This window comes from Clytia hemisphaerica, unplaced genomic scaffold (assembly GCF_902728285.1).
Source record: "Clytia hemisphaerica strain Z4C2 unplaced genomic scaffold, Clytia hemisphaerica genome assembly, whole genome shotgun sequence".
NCBI lineage: Eukaryota > Metazoa > Cnidaria > Hydrozoa > Leptothecata > Clytiidae > Clytia > Clytia hemisphaerica.
Window position 1 is genome coordinate 68,863 of NW_027103925.1, and position 11,153 is coordinate 80,015.

The 11,153-nt window shown below is 37.7% G+C and overlaps 1 protein-coding gene across 1 annotated transcript; it reads right to left on the reverse strand.

The window, feature by feature from the left end:
* Positions 1-296: 296 nt before the first annotated feature.
* Positions 297-11,148, reverse strand: LOC136809715 (cytoplasmic dynein 1 heavy chain 1-like; the record flags this gene model as incomplete). The annotated part of the gene is given in 18 exon segments (XM_067066254.1): positions 297-928; positions 1,456-2,867; positions 3,094-3,266; positions 3,447-3,755; positions 4,354-4,453; positions 4,742-4,833; positions 4,947-5,247; positions 5,641-5,879; positions 6,425-6,826; positions 7,004-7,369; positions 7,613-7,780; positions 7,782-8,060; positions 8,062-8,352; positions 8,483-8,674; positions 8,821-9,110; positions 9,398-9,578; positions 10,375-10,753; positions 10,931-11,148. Coding segments are annotated over 18 exon segments (5,667 nt in total), but the record flags the coding sequence as incomplete, so codon positions are not given.
* Between the last annotated feature and the right edge of the window lie 5 nt (positions 11,149-11,153).

Below are 11,153 nucleotides of genomic sequence, written 5' to 3' on the forward strand. Positions count from 1 at the left end.
GGGGGGTTGGAAATTTTTTGAGATTTTAATAAACGGGGGGAGGGGGGTTGGAAATTGTACTTCTGAAAACCCAAAATAAGGTAAATAGTGCAAAAAGTGGTAATAGTGCAATTAACGATTAATTGCACTCCTCTAAACCAATCAGATTCGAGTAATTTTGCACGGCTGACGATTACATATTTTAATTACACCAATCAGTACAGGCGATAGTTGGCCTAACAAAATAAACACGCCATATTTTTTGTGGACCAGAAATTGACCATGCTATTTACTGCCATACAAAAAATGTCAAAGCATTTTATGATTTCAATTTAATATATTTATTGAAATGAAATGATTCAAGTAATTACAAATAGATAGATTAAACAAAACAAAACTAAACCCTAGAGCAGAATAACTTATATCAAAATAACAAAACATAAAGACTTTCAAGAACAATAACCCTAACAGCCGACCCAAGTAAAGCCAAGATTCAAGTTTTAAAAATTTGAGGCGATCTTGATTTTGAAATCCGCGATTTAAAGAATTAAAATTCAAATGCTATGCCATTGTGCACTGAACATACAATAAAATTACCCAACAATACATTACCTAATAATAATCGTATAACTTTATATAATATGAAGAAATTTTCATGAGTCAATATCCGCATTTTAGCCAGATAAGAATGAGAGAATGAAAGCAACCCCACGCTCGTAAAACGATCTTCCAGGAACGGCACCCGACGTGCTCATATCCACGGTAAATAACAATTCACGGCGTGTTTGGTTCAAATACACCGGTAAGCTAACGTCGTTTCCACTGAGCTCTGGTGGGTTCGCCGTATCGATCTTCACCCATTGTAGACGGATGTCAGAAAGGTCGGTGATAATTGTGTCGACCAGGCTTAATTTGTTCGCCAAACAGGAAGCTCCTTGCAATTTCAAACCTAAAGAACAGAAATTTAATTATATTATGTTTTGGTGGTAACGTATCTCATATACACAGGAAAAAATCGTTAAATCACACTCGTGTGAAAACTGATCTCCCACAGTGGGATTCGGTTCGTTTTTCACACGGGTGGGAAAAGGTAATTAACACCCAATGTGTTTGTCTCATGTCGAATTAATTATCAAACTAAACGCTCAATCTGAAATGACAATCTGACTTAATTCTTCTTAAATTTGAGGTGTTTTAGTCTGATACTCAATTCAATATGGTGTAAACATTAAGGGTGTCATTTACCTTTTCACACCCGTGTGAAAAACGAACCGAATCCCACTGTGGGAAATCAGTTTTCACACAAGTGTGATTTAACGATTTTTTCCTGTGATATAATGATATATAAAAACGCTGACATATAATGCATCCATGAATCGATCAGTCAGTGTAACTATGTGTCCACATTGTTTTCGGAGCGATGCGGAATAGTTTTCATCATTTGATCTAAAAATGTATGAAAGGTTACCAACTTACCAGAAACAAGGAAGCTACAATCATCAATGGATAACTGCTCGTTTTGATCAGCGACAGTGACTTTGAGGTAGAGTTCTTCAAGAGACCATTGGTTTGCTTGGGCAACGTATTGGCGTGAGGCTGTAATAAATGCTTCAGGCATGAAGAGACCACCCATCCATACTTTCATGGATTTCAATTCTCGTGCACCACTTGTGTTGGAGATCTTGGAGATATTCTTCAGTTGTTTCATTCGTTCAGCCAGGTCGACAATCCACTGGATGACCGTCAGCTCTGAAGGAACCTTGTAACGATTCCATGATTTTGGGATGACTCCTTTGACCAAGTTATCTATGATCAATCTCAAATCGTTGGTCTGTTTGCGTTGACCTTCACATACCATCATTATCTCCGTCAAATCTGATCGCATGTTGTCGAGCAACTTGACTCCGAGATTGACTTCTCTTTCAAAACATCTGAACAGAGGATCTTTGATGTTCTCCATGGTACGTTTGACGTGTTGGATGGATTCGGGAAGGATACTGAGCCAATTGCGAACTGATTGTTGCAGCGATTTCATCCATTGAGGACGGTCATCAACTCCTAAGTTCTCGTCTTTGTCGGTAGTTTCAGGGACATACTCCAATTCATCGTCTTCAGCCAGCGTTCTCATTTTCAACAGGTTGGCCAAACAAGCGTCACCCAATGTGGACAAGATAACTTTTTCAGCATTATTTGGCAATCCAAGCCATGAGGGAGACTGATAATCGGGAAGGTTTGATACCCATTGCATAAATTGCTCACGTCTAACACCGTCTGGAATAGGTGTATCTTTATGCCCTTCTACATTTGTGACCAAGGGGAAATCTGAATCGAAGCTGTGTTTGGTGAAAAGGCGATCAATGAATGACTGCAACAACTTCTGATCGAATTCATTGTCGATGTGACCACCATAGATGGATTGACCGAGAAGTGTGCTGAAAGCGTCCCACGGTAGTTTTTCTGGTGGAATGTTGGCCCGGTTCTGTGAGACTGATGCAATCCAGATATCAAGCATATCAAAACCAACTCGAAGGTCTGACTCATTGAACTCGTAAGATTTGGACCAACCAAGAGGAGCGTAACGCACTCGTTCTTGAACAATGGCATGGAACCAGGCGAGTAAGAAATACATTCTTGCTCTTTCGGCAGGAGCTTGAGACATCCTTGAAACGGAGATGGTGCTGAAGGTTCGTAGGAGGTTAGCTTTGATGCCTGGCGGTGGTTCGTACACGAAAATACGAGAAGCTCTGAGCAGATTGACAGGAACTTTAGGATTCACCTCCATTGTCATGAACAAACGGAAGTTAGGGTGTGGTTGCATTGAATGAAGTTTCTTTTCCAGCGAGACCAACCAAGATGTCGCCAAATGAACGTTCTTCAACAGAACCCATCTGAGAAGGAAAGAATTTATTTAAATTTGCTGTACAAATTGAAATACAATACATAATCATGATAAGATTTTAATAGATGGTCAGCTGGTGGTGCATGAACAAATTCAACATCGTGTTTCAGAATCGAAATGGTTCATTTTTATCATCAACCCATCACTAATATTCGAGAGAAGAAAGAGGGTACTATTCGAAACATTATCGCTATAAAATATTTATGTTATCTCACCTTCCTGACTTGACAGAAGCACCGATGACTTTCTCAGCTTCGTTGAAACCTTCAGCTGACCCAAGGGCAATGGAAGTGATCGATTTTCCTGTTTGGGCAACCAAATCGTCAACCCGTCCACTCACTTCGTAACCAGCTGGGGAGCATAACAACATGGGAGTTTGTGCTTTAATCTGTAAAATAAATTTTCTAAGTTAGTCTTCAGATCACGACATGATACTGTTGATGTCATTTCAGTGCTTTAAAATTCATCAGTGTAACTATGTGTCCACATTTATTTCGGAGCGATGCGGAATAGTTTTCATCATTGCTTTAATGAATGTAAGAGTGTTTGCTTAAGAAAGTATCTTTACCTCTTTCTCAACAACGCTTGACATGTCCATTTCTTTTTCGGCACCTTGAAGGAAGTCAGTTCCCATAACAATCAGGACAAAACGTCTCATCATGGCATGAAGGTTGTCCGGTCTGAAAGCCTGTACAACAAGTGTCTCGTACATGACTTCTCCGACGGGTGTAAGATCACTAGCGTCCCAACATTTTGGTACATTTTGTGTCGGATTCGTAGAATCGAGCCATTGATCGAACTCTGCACGATTGGCTTTGATGAATTTCTCGAGGTCTTTGAAAGGTGGTAGTTTGTTCAAACGCAAGAGAGACGTTTTCTAAACAGAAGAAAGTTTTTGAATTAGTGTTTTTTAAGATTAATGAAACATCAAAACTATGTCATAGTGTCCTCCTGGGTTGGTTCCCCCACTAAAAATCCAATTTTTTCTCCATTCCCCCCTCTTTTCTTTCCCCCACCATATTTCAAAATTTTTCGGTTCCCCCCTCTTTTTTGATTTTCCTCAGCTATTTGAAGATTTTGCGGTTCCCCCATATGGTTAACATAAAAATGCCTAAAATCAAATTTGAAATTTTGGGAAAGCTTGAAAATATAGCCTTGAAAGTGCTGGGAAAATGAAATTGTATTGAAAAGTTGGTTTATTTAAAAAGGTTTGCTGATTTTATTGCTTAAACAGGTTTTGCAATAAGATAACCTTGAAATCAGTGAAGTTCCCCCAGTCAAAATTTCCTAAATTTATGGTTTTCCCCCCTCTTTATTTCCCCCAGCAAATTTCAAATTTTTCATTTTCCCCCATACTTTAAAAATAGGGCCAAAATCAGAATCCCCCCCTTTATAAAGGGGGGGGGGGCACTATGTATGTCAGACGGGCCTACGTTTTGAGATTGTGGTGTAGACGACTTTAGATAAATTCTTACCAACTGATCAGTGAATCCTGTTATGTTTATTGAGTCAGCTTGTACTACGATTTCTTTTCCTTTCAACAGATGGTCGAGTTCATTATCGTAATGATTCTCACTAAAATGAAAAGACAAAATAGATTATTAGAACTAAACTCCACTTCAAACGAATTTTCAATTTAGTACAGTAGAAATCGTCAGAATAAATTTGTCCACAGAGTTTTCGGAGCGATGCGGAAAATTTATCATCATTCAATATTAATCAATTTTAATCTTTTAAAACGATTTTGAAAGTCTTCAGTGTAACTATGTGTCCACAGTGTTTTCGGAGCGATGCGGAATAGTTTTCATCAAGAGACTCCAAGCAAACAACGATTATACGAAGTACTGAGGATAGCAGACTTACTTTTTACCCTTTAATCTGATTCGGGCAAGGAGAGTTGCAAATGTGACTCGATCGTCATGAAACAAACCACGAGCAACACGATTGTACGCAACCTGAAATAAACGAAATTCTTTGGTAAAAAAATACACAACAAACAATATCTTGAAAACAAATAAACAGTGTGCTGAGCAAAAAAAAAAACTTAAGTAAAGATGAATCAATGTACCTGAGACAAGCATTCAATGAGGATGTTCAAACGAACAATGGGGTCCTTTTTGTCTTTGAGCATCTCATTGTCATACAGGATGGATCGGAAAATCTCCAAGAAGAATTTCAAAGCAAATTGATACATGAAATGGACAGCATGGAATCCCTCCATAGTGAAATAGATGGAACTGCAAGCAGCTGCGAGTGTTCGATATTGTTCAGTGACAGCTTCCACCTCCATCATAACTGTATCAGTTTCTTCGACTTTCTGTGTGATTTCAGCAGCTTCATTCTTCAATGTTTCAAGAGTTGTGATGACCCTAAAAAGAAAAGTGGATAAAGAACATCCGAATTTCTCAAAGGAGTGGACCTTAGAGGGTAAACACATGATATTTCAAGTGTAGCAATGTTTTAAAACTGATATCCCAATTGAAAATGAGTATACCAGCAGTTATCACAAGCGTTATTCTCGCACTACATTGTATCCTTTGCTAAATTGTAATTAGCAAGGCATTTAAATTCTTGTGTGCAATAATAACCTTATATGAACACGAGTAATGGAATCATTTAACGGCCTTGAAATTAACACAAATGAGCAGGTTTAAACTGTAGAGTTTAACTTTAAAAATAAACAGGGTTTCTATTATTAACACGAAAATCTCCTAATATTCATGTATCAAGTTAGAACAAATGAACATTGTCAGCTTCCTTACTTGTCGTCATCCAAAATGCTTCCTTTTGATTCATTCAAAGCCTGCAACAGTTCTTTCTCTAAATGACGTAGGCGAAGATGGAATTCTCCTTGTAATTTCAACAAATCAGAGCGCTTGGCATCAACTTCAGGACGTTCAGCTTTGAGCACCTCATGTAAACATTGACTTTGAAGAGAGCTCCGTGTAACAGTGAAGTTGACGAAAGTAACTCTTGAGCACAAATCTGGTGGAAATTCGACCTTTAATAAATAAAATTAAGAATGAATTGAATCAACCAGATAATAAAATAGTCGAACATGCGCAACGCACTGGGACCAAATTATTTACAGACCAGGCTGCATCGTTTGAGGCGTGTGATAGCACGCGCACACCTCCACACACACCTAAAATCTTTGAGGAGAGTGATTAATCACACGCCATAAATTTGGATTTTACTACTTAAAGTTATGCATAGCACTCCTTATCACACGCCTAAAGTACTTTTAAGGAGTGCGATTGACCACACGCCTGGAATTTGCAAATGACAAAGCCTGACAGACCCAATGTAACAAAAAAAACAAGTGCCTCAAATTTTTTGAAGAATGAAGAATACACCCCCAGATTTCACACAAGGATCGAGTATGCCAAATTTCAACCAAAGTCGATCATTTTTGAAGAGTGCAGGCTTTCCTAAAGTATTTGGGACAATCAGACATTCGTAGAATCTAGCTCAATTGAAGTTGAGGATGAAGAAAGAAGTAGAAACCTTTCAAAAGCAGAAGCATAAGGTGATAAGAGTACTCACTGTTGGGTCCCTGGTGGACAGGAAGATGGTAAAAGCAGGAGATAAATCAATATCTTGGTCTCCTAGTGTAATCAATACACGACCACCAGTCTTCTTAACTTCTTTGTTCAGGACAGGATTAAGAATTGGATCGTAACTTTCAACATCTTGAACTAGCAAGGGATTCCCGAATCGCAAAGCACTTTCTAAATTCTTTCTGAAAGCGTCATCAAGGAAACTTGTCTTGGTAATTTTTTTCTCTCTGTACTCTTGAAGTAAGAATTCTGTAGCTTGACCAGAGGGATCAATGATAAGAGGGTATCTGTTAAATCGTTTTAGCATCACAGCATTTTCAGTACATAAATCATCAGACGGTAATGAGTGGGATTGCCATTGTAATCTTTCATCAGCAGTAGACAAAAACTGAAAAAAAGTAATATTTCAAGGTTCAAGAATGTTGCAATTAATTTTTAAGAATTTCATGATCACGCATATAATTATTCAGTGTAACTATGTGTCCACATTTATTTCAGAGCGATGCGGAATAGTTTTCATCATTAAAAAAGCAATCAAATAGAACTAAAATTAGTTAAGACTTACTTCAGTCCTCGCAAGGTCTGATCTGAAGCTGATGCCTGCTTGTTCAATATGGGATTTCCAAATATGCCACAAGCTTGATCTCATTTGTTGATCTAAATAACCACCATAAGCAAGGAAAGCAGCACTCAGCAGAACGTCTCCAGCAATGGTGCCCATTTGATTTTGGAATCCTTCACTTGTCACCTCCCATCTCTGTCTTTCAGATCCAAGACTTCTCAGTAGAGCAGTACTTCTTGTGACCTTGGCTTCAACTGTTGACAAATCTGCTTTGATGGCTTGTGCTTCACTGATTAAAGCTGCATACTCTTCTTTGTATTTAGCAATATGACCCTCAAGTTCATTAATCATGTCTGCAACAGCAGTTAACTAGGAAAGAAAAAGAAAGATCATGCATCCAGGAAAATTAAGTGTTGCAACTAACACAAGGATCTGCCTTGCTATTCAAAATTAAAGGAAGATAACCATTTCAAATTCTTGGCACATGACATGTTTTGGGGAAACTGGACCCTAAGGGCTGGTAGGGAACAGAAAGGAGAAATCGGAGCAAAAGGTTTGGATATTCTTTCACTAAGTATCTAAAGGAGTTATGAAGAATTATTGAGTACCTACCTTTGACTTATTAGCCAACATGGCATCTTCATTCTTAGATAATTCCTCACGAAGGGGATCAACCTTTTGCAACATATCAGCATACGAAACTTGAGCAATAGCCCATTTGACCAAAGGACCACAAGCCAAACTGGCTTTGTTCATCTTTTCGTAACTGTAGTCTGGGTTGTTTCAAGAATTGACTGATCATCTGTTTCCTTGTTGTAACACTAATATCTTCAGTTTGGAAGTTGACAATGCTTGGTATAAAAGCTGCCTTGCTGACAATTTGACGAATTTCTTTCCAATCAGTGCATGGTGTGCCCAGCAAGAGACAAATTGATTCCAAAGCTATTCTAATAGCTGGTGGAGGTTTACCCAACCTCCTCAGTTCATCAAGATGTTCCCTCTTGATCGACTTGACAGCACTCTTAGCATCTAGCAATGCTGGTTCTACTTCAGCTAATTCAGTTAATGATTCGGGCTTTCTTCACATTGATGGCATCAGTTTGTTTTTGCAAGTCACCTTGGAGTTCAGTTGAAGTTACACGTTTCTTCTCAGCTTCTTGTTGGTCTTTCACCATCTGCTTCAACTTTTGGTTTGCAAGTGTGTTCTTTGCTTCCAGCTCTTGCCTTTTTAAAGCCAAACTTTGCTGTAAGTCTTGAACTTGGGTTACTGTATCTCTAATTTTCTGCAAACCAACATTCAAATGTAGCTGTTGTTCCTCCAAATCAGATCTCTTCTCATTGAACAGTTTCATCTAAAGGAGAAAAGAAAAATTCAAATTTAACTTACAACCACAATTTGTTTTCTTTAGGGGTCAGCAAAGAGTGCAGCTTATGCATAAGAGTGAAAAATAACAAGGAAGCATTAACATAAATTTAACATACATAATGGTTGATGAAATCAAGGTAGCTTCTTGGCGTGACAGACACAGTTTGACCACCTATAGCAGATTCACGTTCGTTCAACTTATGCATGGATTGATGGACAAACACCATAGCATTGACAATAACATCACGATGAGTGGGAGGCATAGGCAAGTCTTTGTATACAACTGGCAAGTAGTCAGGAGCTTTGTACTGAAAGAGAAGAAAAACATGAAAACAACTTCTATAGACTGTCGAACATTTCTTACAACTATCATTTGTCATTTGATAGGTTCAATTACAAGACATGGCCAATAGAAAAACAAACAAAAAATACTAGACAATTCAATCAAACTTACATTGTTTTTCTCAAGATCAACTTTGCTTGTGAAGGATTGACCAACTTGGTACAAGGCACCAGTTGACCAATCTCCAAACCAGTTCAAGACACATCTGTTGAACAAGGCAGGTGAAGTGGAAGCTCTGTCTTTCAAACCTTCTGATGATGGATTCATTGTCAAAACAACGTGGAGATTTGTCATAACTTGTTGTGTGAACCACTTGTACAGTTCTTCATTTGAGTCAAGCATAAGCCCAGCTTTCTGGGAACCTTCTTTGCATTGTGTCATCAGGGTAGTATATTCATCACCTAAGGAAGATTTAGAGTATTAAAAAATGTTCTGCCAACTGAAACAAAGCGTTAAACTACACAAGATTACCTTAAAGGAAGAAATTTTAGCAGAATTTAACTTTAGCTTTTTTTGACAAATCTGCTAAATTAAATTCCTTGAAACATGAATATTCCCAAGTTAAAAATCATCTCTAAAATTGGTGTTTTTAGGACAAAACAGGCCATCTTGTAAACAAATAGAAAAACACAAACACAAAAATTTAGGATATGGTATGAAGTTTTATTTAAATTTGAATAAAAAGTACCTTCAAAAAGCCCAGGAACTTCTCCATTGGCAAGTAAAGTGTTCATTCTTTCAAGGAATGAAGAATCCAAAATGTTAGACTCGTCCATAATGAAAGCAATCTTTTCATTTTTGCATCCAGATCTTCTCAAAACAATTCTCAAATCCTCATCAAAGTCTTCCCCAGTGTACTTTCTGTGAACCTGCAGGAAAAAATGAAAATCACAACACATTGATGAGAAATTCAGATTATCAAAAAGTTTGCTTTGAACCTTTTTGTGAACTCAAATCGTCAATTTTCCTATTTGTGTTTGCAAAAGCAGAATGCTTACTCAAATTGAATTTTTATCAGACAAAATGACAATGCAGCATTATAGAAATTCTGTCCGCCCGTCATAATATCATCATTTAATTCAAGACATAATTGTAAAATCAACACTACTTAAACAGGCTTAAAAAGTTCGATTATCACTATCATGATTTGAGAACTTTTTATCTCGGTTAATTCATAGTTGAACGTGCGCAACGCACTGGGCTCAACTTCAGTGGCTTAAAATTATTCATAGACCCAATTGTAGACCCCAGATATTCACCCAAGGAACAAGTGTGCAAAATTTCAGCCAAATCGAACAAATTTTTAAGTCTCCTGGCTGCCCCAAGTTTTAGCCTCGTTTTGGCGAAAAACTTGTCCCCAGGCCAAAATTTTTGAAAAATGAAAAAAACACCCCCAGATATTCACCCAAGGAACTAGTGTGCCAAATTTCAGCCGCATCAAACAATTTTTCATGACTCAAGGAATGTAGTTTGATCTCATTTGGATTTGTTTTCAGGGAAAGTTTTTCATCATTGAGTTTTAGTGTGTGCACTATTTTGAGCCACAATTTTTAAACTATTAAATGTATCAGATTTCATGACAATGCAGCATTATGAAAATTCTGTCCGCCCGTCATAATATCATCACCTACTCTTTCACATAAATTAACACATAAATCTTCTTACCTTGACTTGCACAACTGACAAACCATTCATCCAAGCAACAAATCTTGAAAGTGTTGTTTTTCCTGCACCTGAGACCCCAATTAAAAGCAAGTGACCCTGGGGCTGTCTGAAAATACGATCAATTCTCAGTACATGATCCAAAACTTCATCAAACAAGACTAATTGCACATCCAATTCCTCCTCATAGAATACTTTCAATCTTGCCCGAGTGAAATCACGCAATTCTTCTCTTTCCACTGGTAAGTAATCTTTGGACAACCAGTTACTATACAAGATTGGCCTCTTCAATGCAACTGTCATGTCAGCATTTGGAAAGTGTTTTGCAGCAACCGTGTCAATGTTTTTGTTTGTCCATCTTCTTTCATCATCAGTAATCAATCTATTGATAAAATGTAATAAATAGAGTAAAGACTCGCATAAAATAATTTTAAATATTATTAAGAGAAAAAGCCACCTTTCAGGATTTTGCCGCACGCGTTAATCATTTAGTTCATACGGTAATTCCATTTTTCATCATTAAGGTGAAACTGCAAGTCTATTTTAGAACGAAACATACCTGTCATGAAACAATCTCAATGCTTCATGGGCCCAAAGTCTAACAAGACCTTCAGCTGACAAGCCATCAAGAGGTTTGATTGCTTCAAGAATGCCTCTCACCCATCTTGTCATTTCACGAGGAGAATAGATGTAATGAGGCTGCATTTCTTGGGTGAATCTCTTTTGAGACATTTGGAAAAAATCGACCATGGCATCAGTGAGTGGTTGGGCAAATCCTCTAA